At 39.7% G+C, this 24,485-nt stretch overlaps 1 protein-coding gene across 5 annotated transcripts in view; it reads left to right on the forward strand.

Moving 5' to 3' along the window:
- The window catches only part of SEL1L2 (SEL1L2 adaptor subunit of SYVN1 ubiquitin ligase), a 73,448-nt gene that overhangs the window by 18,984 nt on the left and 29,979 nt on the right, over positions 1-24,485 (forward strand). For 3 of the 5 annotated variants that reach the window (XM_073339557.2, XM_073339562.2, XM_073339559.2), the window contains exons 3-8: positions 8,479-8,533; positions 16,757-16,862; positions 17,830-17,992; positions 23,559-23,612; positions 23,730-23,789; positions 23,888-23,969. In XM_073339557.2, the coding sequence (XP_073195658.2) occupies positions 8,479-8,533; positions 16,757-16,862; positions 17,830-17,992; positions 23,559-23,612; positions 23,730-23,789; positions 23,888-23,969 (520 nt within the window). The remainder of the gene's footprint in view (positions 1-8,478; positions 8,534-16,756; positions 16,863-17,829; positions 17,993-23,558; positions 23,613-23,729; positions 23,790-23,887; positions 23,970-24,485) is intronic. The other 2 variants (XM_073339558.2, XM_073339561.2) reach the window with 2 other exon arrangements.

The following is a 24,485-nucleotide window of genomic DNA, read 5'->3' on the forward strand; positions in this document are numbered from 1 at the left end:
TCTGTCTAGAAGTGAACACTTTGGAACATTTCAGCAAAATTCTTTTAGCCATTTTTCAGCTCTGGGAGAGATTAGAATCCATAGGGCCTAATCACATCAGCCACCCTATCAGAGGCTCATTCACCTGTACATCTACCAATATGATATATGCCATCATGTGCCAGCAGTGCCCCTCTGCCATGTACATTGGCCAAACTGGCCAGTCTCTACGTAAAAGAATAAATGGACACAAATCAGATGTCAAGAATTATAACATTCAAAAAATCAGTTGGAGAACACTTCAGCCTCTCTGGTCACTCGATTACAGACCTAAAAGTGGCAATTCAACAAAAAAAAAACAACAAAAAAAAAAACACACTTCAAAAATAGACTCCAACCAGAGACTGCTGAATTGGAATTAATTTGCAAACTGTACACCATTACATTAGGCTTGAATAAAGATGAGGATTTGTCATTACATGAAGTAGAACTATTTCCCCATGTTTATTTCTATCCTTCCCTCCCCCCCCCCCCCCCCCACACCTTCCTCAGATGCTCTTGTCAACTGCCGGAAATGGCCCACCTTGATTATCACTTCAAAAGTGTTTTTTCCCCCTCTCCTGTTGGTAATAGCTCACCCTACCTGATCACTCTTGTTACTGTGTGTATGGTAACACCCATTGTTTCATGTTCTCTGTGTATATAAAATCTTCCCACTGCATGCATCTGATGAAGTGAGCTGTAGCTCAAGAAACCTTATGCTCAAATAAATTTGTTAGTGTCTAAGGTGCCACAAATACTCCTTTTCTTTTTGTGGATACAGACTAACACGGCTGCTACTCTGAAACTCTAGTTTTCTCTTGTGTGCTGAGCCATGACAGAACACCTTTAACATGCCTCCTTACACCTTAACAAGCTTTCTGACTTGGGGTTTCTTGGGAGGGTGTGGAGAAGCTCTGCACCTACCTAAACAGGTCTCTTTACTAAGAGTATCATGAAGGGGCACTGTGGCTGCTTTGTGGCTCCTTTTTACCAGGTTAGCCAGCACATATTGGTTACAAGACAACTGTCTAACTCAGGGGTGGGAAAAATACAGCCTGTGGGCTGGATCCGGCCCATCTAACATTTCTGTCCAGGCCACCAGGCTCTTTGGCTGCCCCTCACAATCTCTGGGCCACTAAAAGTACCACGGAGCAGTAGGGAATTCAGGCAGGCTGCCTTTCTGCCATGGCCCCAAGCCACTCCCAGAAGCAGCTGGCTGCTACTGGCACATCTCTGCGTGCCCCTGGCAGGGAGTGAGGGAGGCAGCTCTGTGTTTTGTCCCTGCCTCCAGCACTGTCCTCACAGCTCCCTTTGGAAACTGGCCAATGAGAGCTGCAAGGGCGGTGCTTGTGGGTAGTGCACAGAGACCCCAAGAGGTGCACAGATATGTGCCAGCAGCAGCTGGCTGCAGCCGCTTCCAGGAGCAACATGGGTCCATGGCATGCAGGCAACCTGCGTGAGCTTTGCTGCGCCTCCGGCCTGCCGCCACCTATAGTGAGCACCTCCCAGCCAAAGCCTGCACCCCCTCCCACACCCCAATCCCCTGCCCCAGGTCAGAATGCCTTCCTGCACCCACACTCCCTCCCAGACCCTGCACCTCCTCCTGCACCCCAATCCCCTACCCCAGCCTGGAGCCCCACTCCTGTACCAAACTCCTTCCCAGAGCCTTTACCCCCTTCTGCACCCCAACACTCTGCACCAGCCCAGAGCTCCCTCCTGCACCCCAACTCCCAGACCCCACACCCCCTCCATTAATATAGTAGAAATGTATGGCCTGTGACAACTTGCCAAAATGCGTGGAGTGGCCCCCCTGCAAAAATTATTGCCCACCCCTGGTCTAACTCTTCCCTTGTAGCTTTCTAGAGACTTTGAAGTCCATGAAGCTACACTGGTTTATAGCAGCTGAAAATCTGACCCGTCAAGTTCAAAGCCTCCAATAATTTTTTGGGGATGTCATCTTGTAGCTAGTAAATGGTGGTAATTTCCATTTGGTAGCCTCCATTTGTTAACAAAACCCTATTGCATTTCAAGTACCTTTTCCTGTCCCAAAAAGATATGTTAATCCAGTATTTCTTTTAGAATCTCCATCCTCTTGAATTAATGGCTTTAATCAAACAATATCAGTGAAAGGAACTGTGTGACATTTAATGGAATAGCTTCTCCCTGATGAGTGTTTTGTACCAACAGGAACCAGCTATTTGGACAAGCAGAAGTTAGCTATGTAAAACTGTATTGAGCCCAATTCTCTGTGACCTCTGCCCCTCTATTCTGCTCTGCTTGCATAAAGAGGATCGTAATAGCCCCCTAGGGACAACTCCAAGTGTCATAAGATTCCTCAATCAATGTAGAGCTGACAGAACAGCTCTACAGCAGTCCTCAACCCTGTATGTCACATCTAGATGTAGCAGGTAAAATTCACATTCAACAATAGCCAACATCGGTTTTTTTGAATATATATAGTATTTTCTGTTCCTATTCTTCTGCAAGAATGCACAGCTTAATCTAGTGTCAAAAAATGTATTATAACATTTATAAGCTGCACAACTACTAAATTAATGGCATATCAGAAACCTAATTTTGATTATTCTAACTGTGTGACTTTAGTGTTCATTTCAGTACTGTAGTAAGTTTACATAATCTTGCCTCTTTGAAATAGTTTCTGTAAAATATGGAACAGCAGAGTGCAATTCCATTAGCTTTTGCCATTTGATGATGATGCATGTTAGACATGTGAGTGAACAAAAAGATAAATTTACTATGGCATTGCTAAGAGGACACAATGCTTCTCCTAATAAATTCTTTGCATCTTTCCAAAGGGTCACAGCTATTCTTTCAGCTTAGGGCTGGTTTACTGCCTACAGCAAAATTGGTTTTAATAGACTTACGCAAGCTTAAGAAGAGATGATCTAGTAATGTTTCATATTCAAAATATGAAAAAAACCTTCCAGAGAAAATAGAAAGTGCTGCAACTCAACCATCTCATGCAAGTATAATTTCACCTGGAGGTAAAAGATATATATGCATGAACAAGATTCTCAGGCTGTAGAGAACAAATTATTTAAATGTAATATTGTCAAGATTAGATAGATTTTAGTCACTTTGGTGGAAGTATTTTAAAAGAATTAAATTCAGTTAAAAGGGTGGGAAAATTCCAGCCCCTAGTCCAGCTAAATTTTTCCTGTCTCAGATCATTATTATTAAATAGCAAGTTTCACTGAGAAAGGAGAAAAACAAGGAAAATCCTGAATTAGAAGGCTTTGGTATCAGTTATTCCCAGAGAATGGAAATTCCTGGCTTATCTCAGCACAGTTCTACACTAGACTATGCAAGCAGCCAGACATTTAGACAAGTCATTTTCATGGTGGGCAATACCATAATACAGGTACTGTATCAAAGCAAAAATTAGGTGGGTGTTATAAAGTTTTAATTCAATCCAAGCAGGATCTTTAGGACCTTTTAATATCAAGCATACAGGGAAAGGCCTAACCTGAATGGATGTATATGTAGAGGTAGAGCTGTTGTAGCCATGTTAGTCCTATGATATTAGGGAGACAAGTTAAGGGAGGTAATATTTTTTATTGGACCAACTTCTGCTGGTTAGAGACAAGCTTTCAAAAGATATTACCTAACTTACCCTGTCTCTACGATAATTGTAGGCAGGATGCTAGGAACTGACTGTGTCTACACTACCGCGGTAAGTTGACCTAAGTTACGCTACTTCAGTAGTGTGAATAATGTAACTCAAGTCGATGTAGCTTAGTTCGACTTACTGTGGTTTTTTGCACTCCGCTGTGTCAATGGGAGACGCTCTTCCACCAACTCCCATTACTCTTCTCGGGGAGCTGGAGTACAGACAGTCTTCAGATTTACAACACAATTGGTTCCTTACAATTGCGTCGTAAGTTGAACCTGCAATCTACTCCACTGCGGAACCAAGCTTTGTAAACTCAAAACCTATAGTTGTAAGTTGAATCAGGGTGTCAGTCTAGAAGTGCTGTTCATCATAACTCAATCATCAACAAAGTTGAGGACTGCCTGTACTGCAGTTGATGGGAGAGTGCTCTGCCATTGACTCAGCTGGTCTTCAGACCCGTCGATTGCAGTAGCACCGATCTACCAATCTATATGGCCTCAGGCAGTGCACTGTATCCTTGTAAACTTTTCCTAAGGTGGATTGCTTATGAGAGCATGGGCCTCACTCATGCTGAGCTGAAGTTTCTGCCATCAGGAAGAAGCTTCCACATAAACTTGAACTCAAACTTCTTTTGAATCACTGAGAATGTATATCAGTTTAAATCAGACACTTGCTAGTACCTTCAAGTAGGCATAATTTGGCTTCAAGGCGTCTGGAACAAAACTGATTTTTATTTTTAAACACACTGCTTTTGTACTATATTCAGAATTTCTTTGATTATTTTATAGTGCTCACAAGGATGTTAGATGCTTCACAGAAACAGTGTTTGCTCTGACAAGTTACTCCTGGAGGATTTCTGCACCAAAAAAAATTAAAAATTCTTCAAAATTCTGTGTATTTTATTTGTCAATGTAACACAGTGTAATCATGCCAGTTTCAATTATTTTGGTAGTTTATTTCAAAATACCTGTCAGCAAGTATGTCTTTATTGTTACAGACAATTTGTTTTTAAACCACAAATAGGCAGATTAATACAGAACTTGAGTAATTTAAATTGCAAGACAGAAATATATTTCCTGCACCTCTCAGAAGCAGTGCAATGGCTTGGGGGAGTCAGGGGTAATGGAGGAGCTGAGGAAGTGGGAAGGAGCCTGGAAGGTTGTTGGGTGTGGGTGGGAGAAGTATGCTGCTGACTTATGGCACCACAGCAGCCTCTGGTGGGCAAAAGGCACAACTGCAGCATTTCTGGGGCAGAATGTATTTTCTCTGGGGAAAAAAGGTTCTGCACCAGACATGAATTGTGTGTGCACACAGTCATGCAGAATTCCCCCAGGAACAACAAGTACATGGTAGTGGGGATCTCTGAATCTAAAAACCATGAGCTTCTACTGCCTGAGCTAAAAGACCTTGGTCTGTTAGCCAAGGCTGTAGCTAGCTCATGTACTTCTGTATGTGGCCTAGCCACCAGACAGAGTAGGTTTGGGTTACACACACACAATTTAAAACAAACGTTCATTTACTTTGTGAAAAGATGATAAAGTTTCATTAAGATATTACTGAACATTAATGTGGGACAAAAAAAAAAAACCCAAGACACAAGGTGGAGAATTCTAAAATGTGATTTGTATGTTTGCATCATTTTGGTAGAATGATAAATTACAACTGCAGCCATTATATTAACAACTTTATTAAATGTTTTAAAGTACATGAAAAGACATTGATAGTGTCTTATTAAGAGAGAACCTAATTTTGACCCCAATCCTGCAAATACTGTATAAATGTTTAACCTCCCACATTGACTTCAGTAGGACTACTCACAGTGTGTAAAAATAAGCACATGCATAAATTTGTGCAAAAATCAGGTCCTTAGAGATTGAATATCCAGAAACAAACCAAGAAAAAATGGAGACTAAAAGTGAAGAGAATACCTAAAGGAAGAGTTAATGGTTTACTGGGTGTAAAGGATTGGAGCCTCCCTTATAGTGCCCTCCTCTGGCTGGGCACAGGCTTGTGTGAGCTAAGCCCACTCCCTCCCTGGAGAAATTCTGCTTTGCCCTCTCTCACAGAATCCAGGGAAGGTAGTTTCCAGCCAGATTAATTTTCTGTAGGTTTTATTTCAGCCTTCTTAACAAATACAGGACCAAAGTTTCACAGCCTCTACCTTCGGAGTCTGTAGGGATTAAGTCCCTTTCCCCAAGTCTGTCCACCACCCCACAAATTCATCAACCCAAAAGTTCCTGGCTTTTACCTCAGAGCCTTTGTGATAAAAAGACTTTCCCCAGTCTCCCTTTTAGCCATCTGTTTCTTGGAGCCACACCTCAAGCAGTTATTCCAGCTTCTGGCAGGTGTCACAGCTACCTTTCCATTTCCTGCTCCTCCTTTTATGAGGATCAGCTAATTAAGTTTGCAGGTCTTTTTCCAATGGGCTAATTAGCCAGCCAGCTGCAGGCCTCTGACCCCAGGGGAATGGTATCCCTTGTACCTTCACCCAGGACAAATACTGTTTCTTCTTGTACAACGTTTTGAGGAATTAAATGTATTCTGGGAAGTAAAACTTGGATTTTGTAAGTGCTAAAGACATTTGAACTGATTGTTACCAACAGCAAGTGTTATTAAGCGTCTCATTATTATAAAACAGAACCCCAACAACACTTACTGAACTGTCGTCTGAAAAGCTTTGGGAAATGATAATGATCCTTTTTTATTAAGGAACCATCAATAAATACATTGACTATGCACCCTATTGGTGATCACAAAATTTGCTGCTATGAATTTGGGCATCTGTAGTTTTACTTAACCTGAAAAGCAACTTGGTACAATGTTTGTCATGTAGACTTTAACCCAAACAATTGATATATGCTATGGTTGTTGATTAATTGCAGTTAACTCACGCAATTAACTCAAAAAAATTAATCGCGATTAATCGCATTGTTAAACAATAGAATACAAATTGAAATTTATTAAATATTTATGGATGTTTTTCTACTTTTTAAAAAGATATTGATTTAAATTACAACACAATACAAAGTGTACAGTGTTCACTTTATATTATTATTTTTATTAAAAATATTTGCACTGTAAAAACCATAAACAAAAGAAATATTTTTCAATTCACCTCACACAAGTACCATCATGCAATATTTTTGTCGTGAAAGTGCAACTAACAAATGTAGATTTTTTTGTTACATAACTGCACTCAAAAACAAAACAATGTAAAACTTTAGAGCCTACAAGTCCACTCAGTCCTACTTCTTATTCAGCAAATCACTAAGACAAGCAAGTTTGTTTACATTTACAGGAGATAATGCTGCCCAATTCTTACTTACAATGTCACCTGAAAGTGAGAACAGGCGTTCGCATGGCACTTTTATAGCCAGCATTGTAAGGTAGTTACATGCCAGATTCGCTAAACATTTGTATGCCCCTTCATGCTTCGGCCACCATTCCAGAGGACATGCTTCCATGCTGATGACGCTCGTTAAAAAAATAATGCATTAATTAAATTTGTAACTGAACTCCTTGGGGCAAAATAGTATGTCTCCTGCTCTGTTTACCCGCAATCTTCCATATATTTCATGTTATAGTAGTCTCTGATGATGACCCAGCACATATTGTTCATTTTAAGAATACTTTCACTGCAGATTTGACAAAACACAAAGAAGGTACCGATGTGAGATTTCTAAAGATAGTTACCGAACTTGACCCAAGATTTAAGAATCTGAAGTCCCTTCCAAAATCTGAGAGGGACGAGGTGTGGCGCATGCTTTCAGAAGTCTTAAAAGAGCAGTGCTCTGATGCAGAAACTACAGAATCCAAACCACCAAAAAAGAAAATCAACCTTCTGCCAGTGGCATCTGACTAAGATGATGAAAGTGAACATGCGTCTGTCTGTACTACTTTGGATCGTCATTGAGCAGAACCGGTTATCAGCATGGACACATGTCCTCTGGAATGGTGGTTGAAGCATGCAGGGACATATGAATCTTGAGCACCTCTGGCACGTAAATATCTTGTGACGCCGGATATGACAGTGCCATGTGAATGCCTGTTCTCACTTTCAGGTGACATTGTAAACAAGAAGAGGCAGCATTATCTCCTGCAAATGTAAACAAACTTGTCTGTCTGAGCGGTTGGCTGAACAAGTAGGAGGACTGAGTGGACTTGTAGGCTCTAAGGTTTTACACTGATTTATTTTTGAATACAGAGTTTTTTTGTACATAATTCTACATTTGTAAGTTCAACTTTCATGATAAAGAAATTACACTACAGTACTTCTAATAGGGGAATTGAAAAATACTATTTCTTTTGTTTTTTTACAGCACAAATATTTGTAATGAAAATAAATATAAAGTGAGCACTGTACACTTTGTGTTTTGTGCTGTAATTGAAATCAATATATTTAAAAATGTAGAAAACATCCAAAAATATTTAAATAAATGGTATTCTATTATTAACAGTGCAATTAATCACGATTAATTTTTTTAATCACTTGACAGCCCTAATGTATGCATACCATCTCAGAATTAGCTATGCTGAATTCTGGTAATGTTTTATTTACAGAATTTAGGGTTTAACATGTGTTGCAAGTATGGTTCAGTAGCTCATATGGCAGCATAATAAGACTATGTTTAATTTATATACATTATATATACTGAGAATAAAAGTGGGTAAAGAATTGCAACAAAGCACACGTAATTTCATTTCTTAATCCTAATGTAAATGATATATAATATACTGGAATAAAGACAGCTTAATATCCTTGTAAGCTTTATCAAAAATATTAAACCAGTTTTGGAAAAAATGTATGCAACTTATTTTTTCAGGAAGCACTGAATGAAAGTCGACTATTAACAATGCAAGATACATTTTCTTCACAAGGTAATAGATTTGGTTGTAAGGACATATCTTTTATACACTCCCTCAGCTTATGTAGAGTGCTGTTAGATTAAGACAATATTTACTAGAACTATACAAGCTTTCTAAAAGGTAAACATTTATTGGTAAATATTTTAAACTAAATAAGCTGGAAAGGTTTCTGATTTTTCATGTATTTGTGGTATAATGCAATATTAACAGTTTGCTGTTGACTGTTGACTGTCAAAATGATGATCTAATATGTCTGTTCTATTTTTAATGTATTTGAAAACACCAAACACATTATGTACACAAAGATGGTATTCACAATGCAAGCAAAGGGAACTACAGTCTCATTCTGCACAGTTAGGGGGCAATCCTTGTGTGGAGTAACCCTCTCCTCACATGTAGATCATGAATCACAATCTGTCCTATTGTGTTCATAATAGCAAAGCACTAAGGGTGAAATCTTGGCCTCATCCAAATCAATGGAAGTTTTGTGATTGATTTCAGTGTGGTCAAGATTTCACAATTCAGCAAAATACTTAAGCACATACTTAATTTTGAGCATGTGCTGAAGTCCATCAATATGCAGTAAAAATGTGCTTAAACTTTAAAGTAGATGCTTAAGTTCTTAGCTAAATTTGGAGCTCAAAACACCATACTTCACTTAAATTACATTTAGGCAATGTCTAGAAAATGTCCATAGTCTAGAAAAAAGATTTTCAGATAGTCTTTCCAAAAGCATAAGAGGGACCAGAGCAATGTTAGGCAACAGTTGGGTACAACCAGTTCAAAACAGATACTTCACAGAATATGTAGTAAAGGGAGCTAATAGTCTAAAGGCAAAAAAAAAAAAAAAGAAAAGAAAAAGCATCTAACTGCTAAATTTCTATTAAGCATAAACAGGAGTTTCCAAAATATCTGATTATATTCAGTCCAAAGAAGAATTCTAAAAATGCGTCACAAATTTGCTCCCTTCTAAGAGCATGCTTCATTTCCAAAACAACACAAAATGTCCCACTCAAGGAAGAATAAAAGAGACAATACTTCAGACAGAGTTTTCCACGATCAAATCAGAGCAGACACATTGTAGTCCTTACATACCTTAGAACCTCTTTGAAGACATTTTCATGAATACATATTCTCTACAATGATACACCCAGTATCTCCATGAAAAAAGAACAATGTCTTCAGATGTCTTCAACATCAGTCAAGTTAAGAATCTAAAGATAATATTTGAAAAAAACCAAACACAAGGCCTTTTGCTAAAGGAAAAAACTGGTTCATAATAATGATGAATTGAGAGGGTAAAACATTAGCATTCAGCCCAAGGTAGATGGTCCCAAATGGAGAGGAAGCCTAAAGTATCCTTAAATTTAGGACTATGCTCAATGTATTTTTAGCAATGAAATACAGAGCTTAGAGGCTGATTTGCATCTTCACCCAAAATAACTGCAATCTTTTCATACTTATTTACCAAAGTAATGGTAAAAATATCAATGATAATGGAAGGAATAGTTTGTGTTTTTTAAGATTAAAATATTATTTTCTTTGAAAGTATTTGAAAAGTTAACTGAATATTTATTTGCTAGATGTTTTTTGTAAAAAGTTTGATTTTGAATAATCCATCATGTATTCACAAAGAATGAGCCTTTTGGCTAGGTACTGTGGAGATTATATTTTTTCTTGGCATCGTAATTTGGTTTTAACTGAGTAGCTTTACTGTGCTGTTCTTACAGTGATCTTTTCTCATTTTTAATATATAGGACTATGTACTTTAATCAGATTAAATTCCCTTCTGAGCCCAATTTCTGACAGACCCCTCTTGATAGAAGTTAATCCTTAATGTATCTCTAAAGTGCAATAGAAACTGAGTTCCTGTTTATAAGCCTGATTTTGGCCCAGTCTCTAAAATTAAAATTGATTTAGTTATAGTTGATATATTGATATATATATTGATATAGTTTACATCTGGAGCCAGCCAATATTGGATTTTTCCTGAAGAATTTGACGCAGCTCAGACAGGAGGTACATCATGATGTCCTAAAATTAAAGATGTTCGGCATAGACCCAAAGGTCTACTAATGCTTCCAGAGGAGAGAAATAAAACTTAGTTTACTCTCCTAGCAGAGGTCTAGGTCCAGATCCTGGCCACTGCTATAACCATTTTGTGCCAGTTTGGCTGTGGAAAGAGGTTGGAAAGATAGCTTAAATAGCCAGTGGGGGATTTCCCTGGGTTGAGGGAGTGTTTACGGTAAAGCCAACATAGTTGGCTCAGTACTTCCTCTGTCCTAGCACCTTGGTGGTGAGGGAATATCTAATGTAGGAGAGGCAGTGGCCAGCGCACTTTGCACTCTGGCAATCTCTGACTGCTTAACAGCCTTAGAGAGGCATTACCAGCTGGTATAACTTAGAGCAGACCGACTGCACTTTAAGTTACATCAGGGGCCAGACCACTATTGGGCAGACTTAAGTTAGTTTGGGTGTCTTATTTGAAAAGTACTACCGTAGATGCATTTTCCGTTTCTAATGGTTGGGATTTTGCTTAATATTTTTGAAAGGTTAAGTGCACTCAACCCACTGTTGCAATCCTGCAATGTTCATTTTAACTATGTTTGTTGGGATTTTTTTTGGTATGGTTATCAAAAAATGTTATATTGATATGTTAAGAGCAAAAGCAAGTAAAGTGCACTGAATCATGCATTGAGAGAAATAGGTGCAGAATCAGATTCTTATTAAATACTGTACTGGAGGAAAATTAGATATAGATAACAGCAGGAGTTTCTCCATGTTAGGCAGAAATTCTAGAATTACAGTCAACATTTTTTTCTGATACTGTAGCATCTGATTTTAGCCCATTGCAAAAGGATTATGACACTGGCTCAGCTCAGTGTTACAGGTTCAACCCTGCAGTCTTGAATGATGAGAGAGAAGTTAGGACAATTGATTAATGTCATGGGATTAGAGCTACCAATGATTCTTGCATTATGAAAGGTGCCCAAAACAACAAATGGAGGACCAGATTCTGCTTTCAGTTACATTGTTATAAATCTTTAGTGACACCACTGAGGTCATTGGATTTATACCAGTGTAATGAAGAGTACATTTCATCTCTTGGTGTAACAGTGTAAGATTACAAAATTTAATGAAAGCATGTCCACAGGCTCCCTTAATAAGGCCTTAATAAGATGTGACTCTATTAGCATCTCTTAGCCAAGTTACTTGTTGACTAAATGTGCAATACTGAATGGGGAAATATAGACTTGTTACTTCATAGAAAGCAGGCCCACTGATGGGGGGCAAAGAGGGCAATTGCCCCGGGGCCCGGGCAATTTAAAAGGGCCCGGGGACCCCCAGCTGCTGCTGCTGTCATGGTAGCAGCAACCAGGAGCCCCGGGCCCTTTTAAATGGCCCAGGCGAACCTCAGGGCTCCCAGGTGCGCGCTGAGTGGCGACCGTTTCGGGCACCCACGCTTTGTGGGAGCCGGCCGGCCAGCATTGGTGACGGATTTGTCACTTCCGCCTCGGGCCCCACACCTCCCTAGGAACAGCCCTGGGGCCCAAAATTGCTGTCAGCGGGCCTGATAGAAAGCTAATTTAAACTACTACAATCAAATAAAATGAATTTACTACTTTTCATAACAGAAATAGCTCTACTGCATCTTTCCTTTAATGCAATAAGCCCTTACATTAACCTACAATGATGCTCTCCCCTTTTGGGGGTGTGTGCGAGGTGCAGAGAGAGGGAGGAGATGGAAAGGAATGGTAGAAGAAGAGTATGGTAATTTAGTTGTTGAAGTCATCCATTTTCATTTCTATGTTTTTAAATACTTTAAATATATATTTATGAATAAATAAGTTTAGAGTTATAGCTAGTATTTAAGGTGAAAAATTTTAAAATATAGAACTGCTTAAAGTCCAAGCTTATCAAATTTTTTATGATTGGACAAATCCTACTAATTAAGCAAAAATGATTCATCCAATTAAGAATGCTATGGGAACAAAGGTAGCATGACAGGGTCGGGCCAGATGGCTACCGGAGAGTAATAGAAGGCAGATATATTAGCCCCAGGTTAAGTAGGTCCCTTTTCTCTGGGTAAGGTAACAGGGAAGGTTCCAGAACAATCAGGAACCTTCTGGAGACAATTAAGACAGACAGGCTGATTAGAACACCTGCAGCCAATCAAAAAGCTGCTAGAATCAATTAAGGCAGGCTAATCAGGGCACCTGGGTTTAAAAAGGAGCTCATTTCAGTTTGTGGTGCGCGTGTGAGGAGCTGGGAACAAGAGGTATTAGGAGCTGAGAGTGAGAATGTGTACTGTTGGAGGACTGAGGAGTACAAGCATTATCAGACACCAGGAGGAAGGTCCTATGGTGAGAATAAAGAAGGGGTTGAGAGGAGGCTGTGGGGAAGTAGTCCAGGGAGTTGTAGCTGTTGCACAGCTGTTCCAGGAGGCACTTTAGACAGCTGTATTCCACAGGGCCCTGGGCAGAAACCCGGAGTATAGGGCAGGCCCGGGTTCCCCCCAAACCTCCCAACTCCTGGTTAGACACAGGAGGAGTTGACCTGGACTGGGTTCACGAAAACGCCCAAACTGAGGGCTGCCATGAAGCTCCAAGGTGAGCAAATCCGCCAATAAGCGCAAGACTCACCAAGGTAGAGGAGGAACTTTGTCTCAGTAGTTTAAAATTGATTTTACCAAAAATTAAAAATCCATTGAAAAAGCACTTTGATCAATTGTCAACCTTTCAAAACAAGTGCAAGATTTAATATAACTAGCTGTCTATTCAGACGAGGCCTTGGACAAGCACAGTAAAGGTATTCGCAAAAAGAAAAGGAGGACTTGTGGTGCCTTAGAGACTAACAAATTTATTTGAGTGAAAACTTATGCTCAAATAAATTTGTTAGTCTCTAAGGCGCCACAAGTCCTCCTTTTCTTTTTGCGGCTACAGACTAACACGGCTGCTACTCTGAAACCAGTAAAGGTATTGTAGCCCATGATTGAAATGCATTGTCTGGCTATCCTGAAAGAAGGACAGGAGACACTTTGATATGGATTTAATCAGGCCACAACTTTATTATTAGATGTCTGGGACTACCAAGCAGATAAAACTGTACAGTGTGGGCAACTCCATGTCCATTCAAATAATTACCCAGGACTTCCACCAACCCTCCTTCATTTTCCATCCAGTGTCCCCAGCCAACCAATGGCTTGGACCTTTCATCCACTGGCCCTCATAAGAGGGTTAAGGTGGGCTATAAGAAAGGGAGGTTGGCTCCCTGCCTTACCAATCATAGGAGCCCTGAACACTCCTCCCCCAGTTCCATTCCTTTAACCAGCATGGAGTGAGTGGGAAGCGGGGCCTTGGAGAAGGGGCAGGGCAAGGGTGTTCGGTTTTATGTGATTAGAAAGTTGGCAACCCTGTTACAAAATGAGTTGCAACATATAGCCTAACGCCCTTTCTTCCTCCCCGTAATAGGTCCTCCCTGAAACCCACTGTGGGGAAGATGAAAAAAAAAAATCCTATCTAAGTCGATATGGTGGTGACGGAAAAATTCCTTCCCAGGACCCCTAAAAGGGAGCGACTAGCGTAATGTCCACAGTAGGTCCTTCCCAAACCTGATTTTCACCACCTCGAGGGGAGGGAGCGTGTTTGCTGCCTTGCCTGCTGCGTGAAGAAAGGGCTTCTAACACCCGGGCTTGCCCCTTTTAAAACCTTCCGCCCTTACATTCCCAGGAAATTAGTCAGCATCGCCACGCTGATTCCTACCCAACTTTTTTCAGCAGCTTCTGACCTCTTTCCCCCGACACACACACCCGTAAAGCAAGCCCGGATAATGTCCCCCCATTTCAGGCAGGACCAGAAACTTGCAAGGTTTCACAAATATGCATATTCAAAATATCACTTACCACAGCACACTTCCTGTGTAACAGGAACCATAGTTCTAGCATTTCCCAGTTTGAGTGCTTGACTTTGCGACTTTAATGTTTTAACATATTTTGTGTGTATACTTTCTTGAGCTTTTAAAAAACAAACTGAAAAAACCCCCAGAAATTCTATTATATTGACAACAAATGGGTCATCAGCAGGGTTGTGACCTATAGATCCATGGCACCGACCTCTGGCACTTTAGCTGACAGATTACGTGATTGGAGCACTATCTTGTAATTTTTTGTGGACCAGCACTAACAGGGATGAAACACTTTGCCAGTGGGTTTCACAGATATTTGCTAACAGCAGAGGAATAGTGAGACTCAAGAATCTTGAGTTCCATTTTCTTGCTCTAGACACTTCTGCCTGTTTCCCCCTCCTTCTCCTCCAACCTGTCCTTGTCCCAGTCATGTGTCTTATCCACCTGTGGCTCCTTGTCCCAGTTCTATTCTCTTTGCCTAGCTGATCCTAGTCATCATTCCTCAGGCTTTTTATCCCAGTCCCCGTCTCCTTGCCCAGCCAATCCTAGTTGCCCCTTCCAGGCTCCCCATACCAGTCTTTCCCCCTCCCAGTCCTGTCTTCTTGCCCAGCCATTGCCAGTTTCCCCCAGCTCCTTGTGTGCAGTCTCCTTACCCAGCAAGTCCCAGTTCCCCTGTGCTGGCTCCTTGTCTGATCTGTCTCCACTGCCTGGCTTCTAGTCACCCTCAAACCCATGTTCTCCATCCTCACTGATTCCCAGTGCCAATCCCTTTTCCCAGACTCCATGTTCAGTTTCAAAAAGAAAAGGAGTACTTGTGGCACCTTAGAGACTAACCAATTTATTTCGTGAGCTACAGCTCACTTCATCGGATGTAGCTCGCGAAAGCTCATGCTCAAATAAATTGGTTAGTCTCTAAGGTGCCACAAGTACTCCTTTTCTTTTTGCAAAGACAGACTAACACGGCTGTTACTCTGAAACATGTTCAGTTTCAGTGTCTCCCTCCCCACTCACCCTGTGGTCCTTCGGCAGCACTTCAGCGGTGGGCCCTTCAGTGCCACCAAAGACTCGGATTGACTGAAGGACGTGCTACCAAAGTGCCGCAAAAGACCTGGAGCGACTGAAGGAACCAGTTCTTCAGCTTCTGGCAGCTCAACACTGCCCAGACCCCTTGTCCCAATCTCTTCTCTTCACTCCTCTTCAGTTCTGGGTTTGTCCTCCTTGTGTTTGATTGAGCTGGTTTCCTCCCCCGCACTGCCTGGTCCTGTGGGGGAGCACTGAAAGCACAGAACAGACAGGCTCCCAACCCTCCGTTTCTGTGACTGGTCCTGGACCCTGCAAGCCCACAGCAACACTGTTGCAATTACAGGAAAACTCCTGTTCAGATCTCTACAGCCCTGGTCTTGAGGATACTCAGTGCAGATTCTGGAATTTTCTGAGGCTTGTTAAACTTTACTCAGAGCTTGATTACATGGTTCATAAACTCATGTCCCTGAATCCATATTTACCAGTCAGGGACCATTATCTGACACAATTTACAAAGAATGCCATCCCATAGGCATGATGGCCCTGATTCAGCACTTTATGTGCTTAACTGTAAATACATGCTTAAGTTCCATTGAAGGTAGTGGAACTCAAGCTTAAGTGCTTTAGTAAATAGTGGTGGAATTAAGCCCATATTTAGGTTCCAATTCAGCAAAGCACTTATTAGGTTATGCATACTATTGCCCCTTCTTCCAACACCTGTGTCACCCCTTTGATGAACAGTAGCAGATGTCCAGGGCTTTTCAATGCATAATGTTTTCCCATGCATAAGAAATCAGTGATGTGGAGTCTGAGTATATTCTAAGAGTAACAAACAGAATGCAGGCAATCTCTTTTTTCATAAATTTTAGGCCAAAACCAATGCCCAGCTCTCAGTGAGCAACACTGCCTTAAGGTTCAACTCTAATCAGAGACTAAGGCTGTCTGAGTGCTTTTACAGATCTGTCTCCAAGTATCACTGCATGGAGAACCTGGAATAATCTAAACTAAAAACACAGAAAATCTTCCAAGATTTTATCAGCATTCTCGATGCTGATATGACAGGGACATTTGACTAATGGTATTTCTTTTCTTCAGTATCAGTGATTGCAACTACCTGCACTCATGTACAAATGGATATTGAATCTCTAATCTAAACTGATCTAAAGGAGAACATTTTCAAATATAAACCTGTCATATGTAGTTGGGAATCACAGCAACTGTATCAGAAGAGTATTTGCTCTAGTTCAAAAAAAGTGGTTTATTTTTAAATTTTTGATCATTTTACTTTATGTTTGTGTACACCTATAGCAGAAGATCTGGCTAGGAGAAAGAAGAATGAGGAGCGAGGACATCAGCTTTATAAAATGAGCAACAAAATACTGAAACATTCCAAAAGCAAAAAAGAGAAAGAGGAGTAAGTCTGAACTCTAGCACTTGTGGGGCTAAATCAATAATAAAGATACAATTGTGCTTTAAAGACAAACAAGAACATGCACTGAGGAGTTTACAGTCTAGGTCTCCATCCCATAAAGAGTTTCATCCTACTGTATAGTTCCTTGTACAGAGCCTCATTGACATCAATAGAACCCTGTGAGAGGAAAAATATTTCTGGGCATAACTTTTGGCAGGATTGGGACCAACAATGACTTTGTGAAGTTCAGCGTTACTCAATATTTCTATTCTAGCTTAGTTACCTAGACTGGTTTGCATTTAATTGGAATTTTGCATTCTACATTGATAAAGCATAGTGCAAAGATATACAAATCAGCACACAAAAAAATCAGTTTAATTCAAAACATGTCCAAAAGTTGTGGAAAAATTCTAGTGAACTGAAAAAAAAGTCAGTTTCCAGCTGAACAAATCCATCCAAAAAAGTTTTTTTTTGTGCGTGGTGGTGGCGGCAGTTAGGACATTCATGTGGGATGGGGGAGACCTGTATTAAATTTCCCTCTACATCTGATATGGAGAAGTGAGTTGAACTTTGGTCTCTCCTATTTCTGGAAAGTATTCTAGCCACTGAGTCTCCTACATCGCAAGTGAGTTATATGGAAAGCGGCACCCTCACCACAATAGTTTCAGGTTGGCTAGCACTACATTTTTTGGCAAACAAACTATTAATCTGAAAAATTTGACCCAGCTCTACTACTCACATGAATTTGAAGTTACTGTTCAAGGAAGGGTGGCTGCGAAGAAAGAAATTAAAACTTCTCTGCTGCCAGAGAAGCATGTTTTAGTTAGCTTTCAGGAGGTGCATAATAGAAATTAGTACTTGAATTAGTACACTTTAGTTGCTAAATCTCCTCTTAGAGATACAAGTACTGTACTTGAGGGGAGAAATTAAGATCAAATGATTAAACCTGAATTTCATATTCTTGAATCAGAGCTTACCAACTCCTTACTGAAGCAGCAGATATGGGACATTTGAAAGCTATGGAGAAATTGGCTGCTGCTTTGCTGTTTGGTTATCATGGTCCTCAAAATATAACCGCAGCTGTGATATTATATGAGACTTTGGCTGAAAAAGGATCTCATAAAGGCCAAACTGTAAGTAGTTTTGGGGGTTTTTTTAAGTGTATAAAGCTTTAAATAGGACATTACTCAGCTGGAAAGCTTATTAATATTTGAAAAGCAGTAAGGTGTGGTCTACTTTGTTAACATATATGTTGGTATAATGTGGGGCCACACAACAGGTAAGTATTAATTAAATTTTTTTTAATCATTCTCTAGTTAAATCCATTTTCAAATAGTAGCACCAGATAGTTACAAATGAATTTTTAAAAACTACTTTACTTTTCATTATACAAGTTGATTGATTGTTTTTAGAACTTTGTTCTTGTTGCACAATTGAAATAGACTAATCAGTGTCACTTGCTGGTATGTTTGTAGTCAGTTTAACTTTCTCAAGCACTAAGAATAAAATGCAATTTTGGCGGTCTAAACACTCCGGGAAATGTCTAACTAGAAACAACATACTGTTTTCCATTACTATTTCTGTAACTTTAAAATCTAACTTTTGAGTCTAGCACCACCTGACAGTAACTTGATTATTTTTTACTTTGGATATTTGTACACAGACGCTGAAAACTATGTTTAGTTGTTGCAGTTGTGGCTAGTGATATTGTCCAAAATTTTAACTTTCTGCTGGACAACAGTAGTTTTTATAAAAATACAAAATATTTTAACGTTGCATGATGGGGAACTTTGAGTTGCTTAATCTTCACTGTTACACACCAGATGTCACTTGAAGGAATTTTGGAGGGGAGTAAAACCCCTTTACAACCACATGTCTTCTAGCTGCAAGGACTAATGAGACTCCTTTGAAACCTATTGGACCTTGCTCAGGTTCTCTACAGAATCATGCAAGATTCACATCACCTTAGGACTTACTTTACCACCTCCATAGCACACCCAATCCATGTTCACACAATGGCAGTAAATAACCAGGACCACTCGAATGGACCCAATTCTGCAAGAGAAACCCCATAATTTTATTCATAATATAACAGTGACTAAGTCATCCAACCTTGCTGGATGATTCACATGGCCTTGAATTGACTGTTTTGTTAAAATAGATATGTAAGCCGGCATGAGCAAAGGCAGTGTGGCATACTTTATTCAAATTTCAGGTTTAAAAGGTGCCCAGATCCCAAAGATAGATTTGTGTGGGTGTGTCCACCTACTGATAGATATCTGGAATAAAATGAATTCGTAAACAAAAATTCTCAGACTATCCCATCACTCACTGTAATGTTTACATAGGTTTACTGTGATCTTGTTATGCTTGGGTATCTCTGTTGCCAGATTTCTGTCTTGGCCACTAGCCTTGTCAAGGATATCTTGTGTTTGTTTCAAATCTCATGGCAACAATGGGACTAAGCAAGGTGGCTTCTTACTCAAACTAAACAGAGGACACACTCATATTTGGAATAGGTCTAGAAACAGTGTGTTAACATAGGTTCTGGAACTAAGGGTGCTGCCACACCTGGCTTGAAGTGGTTTCCATTATATACAGGGTTTACAGTTTGGCTAAATGACTCGCAGCACTCCCACTATAAAAATTTGTTCCAGCACCCCTGTGTGTTAGTGTGACCATGTGCCAGGGATGAGAATTCCACACTCAGGGCAGACTGCAGGAAATAGGACAGACAATCTTCAAAACTGGTGGTTTATTCTATAATTAAATTCACCAAGCCAGTAACAAAAGAGCTTCTGAAGTACCACACTGATTAACAAGAAGCCAAACACAAAGAATTCCGCTTTAGGAATTCCACCCCTTGGTTCTCATCTCGACAAGTTGGTCTGATATAGTGAGAGGTTATTGAAAACCCTATTCACCATGTGTGAGATCCTACCAATCCCAAAGGATCAGAAACTTACTCTCAGGTCAATATATGTCTCAGATCTTACCGAAATATCACAATGTTAGCCAATTCTTCGTAAACTAACTAAAGATTTATTAAGAAAAGAGAGTTATTGAATAGCTAAAAGATTATATACATTACAAATGCTTACACGGTCCTTACATCAGGTTTGTAGCTGTGATAGATGAGTCTGCTGGCTTGCCAAAGTCTCTCTGTAATCATCCCAAAAGGTTAGAATCCAAATGTAGTTTAGATGTAAAGTCTGTTAGAGTCATTTACTTGCATTTTTCAGGGTATTCCAAATAACTATTGGAAGATCTCTTTCCCACAACTTAAATTTTGCCCTGTTCAAAGTTCAGCAGACTAGAGATGCCGGATCAGGCCTGAGGTTTCTCTTTTATAGCTGAAGTGAGCTATTAAGTATTTTGAGCATAGCATGTGACTGAAGTTTCTTCTTTGTTGAGGACACACTGACCCATCACTTTAAAGTTAACGTTCAATTTCCGATGCATACACAGATAATTTACAGGTTTCAGAGTGGTATCCATATTAGTCTGTATCAGCAGAAAGAACGAGGAGTACTTGTGGCACCTTAGAGACTAACAAATTTATATGAGCATAAGCTTTTGTGGGCTAAAGCCCACTTCATCAGATGCATGCAGTAGAAAATACAGTAGGAAGATATATGTATGTATACATATATGTATGTAAACATGAATTACTGCAGGTAGAGTTAAGTCATTTGAAAATAGAACTAGCATTTCTCCAAAGGTATATGTCTGCTGCAGAGTACACTATGTAATCCCAGGTTGTCTTGTGTGCTCATGACCTTGGGAGTTGATTAACTAGGGTAAATTGTAAAACTCAAGATTCCTTTTAAAAAAGAAGTCCGTGCATGTGCTTCAAGGTGTGTATACACATAGCTTATCTGCCAGTTTCTTTTCTCCCATAGGGTGAATGTACATTCTGACTCTACACTGTTTGCATCATCTCTCACATTTAGAGCTTTATAAGGGGACTGTTTGTCTCTATGTCTGAAATTGTTTATTCATAATGTTCCCATTTTTATTTTAATGTAAACTTTGCCGTTTTGGTGCGGGGAAAAATTTGACTGTGCCAGGTTACAACACCTCTCACTCAAATTTGGCCCGGCCTCCTCTCCATCTGTTGTGACACTGTGAATGAGTGAGGTTGTGACCTGGTGCACAGGATCACAATGCCACTCAAGTTTGCAGCAACTATGAAAAGTTGTGGTTTGTGTTAAAAGATGCAGTTTCCACAACAAAATCAGAGCGCATGAGTTTCTTCCAGCCTTACCCATGAAACATCTGTTTCATTGGATACTCATTGCTGGATCTATGACTCTTTAAAGGACTGATCCAAAGCTCAGTTCAGTCAATGGGATCATTTGAACTGGTCTAGAATTAGTGGCAGCCATTTTCAGGGAGTATTTAAATGCAACTCTTCATGGGAACTGAAGTTATTCAGAATGGGAGAACAGAGGTGTCAGTCTGTCATTTGGCCCGATAGTGTGGCTCACTTGTGAGATCATATTAAATGAAAACATTTGGTCTTTCACTATGTGAACTTTTTTACTGAGTCAGACATTGCACATTTAGTATCCACCTGTGTCTGGGCCATTTGTTCAAAAATATCCAAAAATATTCCCAGTTCACGGTCTTATTTTCAGAGAAGCATCTTTCTCATCAGAATGAAATATGAAGATTTACTAAGCTCATTCAATTTTGGCTTTGTTGGGTATTGAATTTTGGACCTGAGATATCAAGGTGATAGGAGCCTTGCATGGATGGATAGATTTAATAAATCTGACTTAAGCTAATACCGCTATTTAACAAAAAGATATTCCCACTTCTTCCATCCTGGGGAAAGTGTGATCATTGAAGGCTCATTTTTTGGATCTATGATGCATCAGGATCCCAAAGGCTTTTATTATCCCTAGACATTTTTCATCTAAAGGACTTCTAAACATGGAGCACTGTGTGAAGGTAAAAGACTTCAAGTTTTCTTCACATAGGGTCCCAATCCAATGACCATTACTGTCAGTCGAAAGACTCCAATTGACTTTGGTCCTTAGGTAACATGGTTTCTTAGTCATATTAGGGCCTTGAGACTTTCCCTTCATAAACAGACATAGACTTGCATCATCCTCACTTCCCAGTCCTACTGTAGTTTGGTCCTTTATGCAGAGGGACAGTGTTCACATAACACCAGGAAACCAAGTTACTGACATGACAGACTACAAGTACCCCAAATCCATGTGTATGGTAATCATTTGTGCTGTCCATGTTCCAGGAAAATGGGCATAGATTTTCCCTCGTGGACTTTTTCTCCTTTTATTGCATGGCTTTAAAAACACCATTTGTCACAGCCAAACCCATTGTTCCCCACTGTTGAAAAGTTATTTAACATAATGGCTTTCCTGTTAGCCCTCAATAGCAGGAATTCTCAACCTTTTTTCCTTCTGAGGACCCCCAACATGCTATAAAAACTCCATGGCCCACCTATGTCACAATAGCAGGATTTCTGCATATAAAAGCCAGGGCCAGCGTTAGGGGGTAGCAAGCAGGGCAATTGCGTGGGGCCTCATGCCACAGGAACTGCCGCAAAGCTACATTGCTCAGGCTTCAGCCTCGGATGGCGGGGCACAGGCTTGGGCTTCAACCCTATGTGGCAGGGCTTCAGCTTTCTGCCCTGGGCCCTGCTGGCCCTGCTTGGCAGCCCCCCTGAAACCTGCTTGTGGCCTCCCAGGAGGCCTCGGACTCCTGGTTGAGAACCACTGCTCTATAGGCTCAGGACCTGGATATTTTGAAGCCTAGGGAGAAACCCATCTCCTTAGTGAAGCTAGTGAAATTAAAAGTTATTGTATCCACTAGACCACGTAAATTACCCTATAATGCTGTGTCTTCTGAATCCTCTGCCCAGATAGACCACTCCAGTCTCTCACAGAAACCTGTTTTTTCACTAATCTATTAAAGTTTCAAAGGAATAAGAGGCATTTCCTATCATGTTACAGTAGATGAATTGGTGTACGAAGTAGAGTTAGTCATGACATGATTTCTTTGCCCCACTGCAAAAAATTAAGTTTTTCCCTCCAGTTTTGTCCATTTTTTATGGAAATTTTTGGATTTTCATTAGAAAACTGAAAGTTTTATTTTTTCAACAAAATCCAAATATTGAACATTTCAAAAATGAAATTTTTCACATAGAATTTGTTTAGTCAAAACCAATTTTTTTGTCTAAAAATTTTCAATCAGTGCTAGTCAGAATTGATTTGAGCCGGTGCTACTTACTCCACCATAAACCCTGAAACAAGGTTTCGGTGCTTCAGTTTAGCTCATGGCTCCTAACAAACGAAATGATACAACCTTATTGGAGGAAACTGTCTCTGTTAGTTCAACTAGACAAGTTTCAAAATAATAACCAATATAGTTTTCTTTAGTTTTTAACAGTTATCTAAGATTAATCTTATCTTGAGTCATGCTTCACACAAACCTAACCTGCTCACCTGACTGGTAACAAAAAAGGGGAAATATCATAGCAAGTAACTAAATGAGTACTTCATAACCCCAGTTAGAAGAGTTTTAACTCTTAAAAGCCCCTCACAAATCAGAAAAGAAATTACATACGATAAAATAAAACAGGTAGGATCTGTTTCAACTTGTATAAACAAAATGAATGACCACACATAAATAAATGTACTGACATGTGCTTTTATTTTGGAGCTGCAGGCTTTAGGATTTATGTTTTCATATGGCATAGGAATGGAGTATAATCAAGCCAAGGTAAGAAAAATAAAAAGTGATATGCTAGTCTTTTAAAAATTAAAGAAAGGACTTACCAAAAATACTACTGGTTTTGTTTCTTCATTCCTTGTATAATTTTTTGTTTCTATGTTTTAGGCACTTGTTTATTACACATTTGGAAGTCTTGGAGGAAATTTGATATCCCAGATGATTTTGGTTTGTAAATTATATATTTGGCAGCTCTATTTCTTGTTCTCTGTATAATAATCCAAAGGTTAAAGAATAAGAAAAATATCTGTTATTTATTATATTAGGGATACCGTTACTGGGTCGGAATCAATGTTCCAAGAAATTGTGAAGCAGCACTAACTAATTACAGGAAAGTGGCATATTTCAGTAAGCAATCCACATGTTATTACTATTGTCATACCTCATTTTAGAACAAATGAAAAATAATATGTGAAATGAAGAAAATTATTTCTCATTCATAACTGGTAATATATATATATATATATTATATATATATATATATATTGCACCAGATTCTGCTCTCAGGTGCATAGATGCAGCTTTCATTAAGATCTACAGGAGCTGTGCACATATATCTAATGGTAGAGTTTAAGCTATGTAGTATTGCAATCTCATGAGTTCCATTAATATTCTGTATTTTCAGATAGTCATTACAATAAGATTTTGGAAACGTGGTAGGGACATCATAGTTAAAGTTCTAAGACAATTTCCATTGGAAGCCTGATTTTGGCATCCCCATCTTCACAAGAGGAAGTGAATCTAAACACACCCTGGACATCATTGGCTATGCCACTTTCCAGCCAGTGCCACCAGTTTAAGGGGCTGAGCACAATCTCTGATGGCATGAGGGAGGCTGCATCTACCTTTTGTCACTGCAAACTT

This window comes from Lepidochelys kempii, chromosome 3 (assembly GCF_965140285.1).
Source record: "Lepidochelys kempii isolate rLepKem1 chromosome 3, rLepKem1.hap1, whole genome shotgun sequence".
In the NCBI taxonomy this organism is placed as follows: domain Eukaryota; kingdom Metazoa; phylum Chordata; order Testudines; family Cheloniidae; genus Lepidochelys; species Lepidochelys kempii.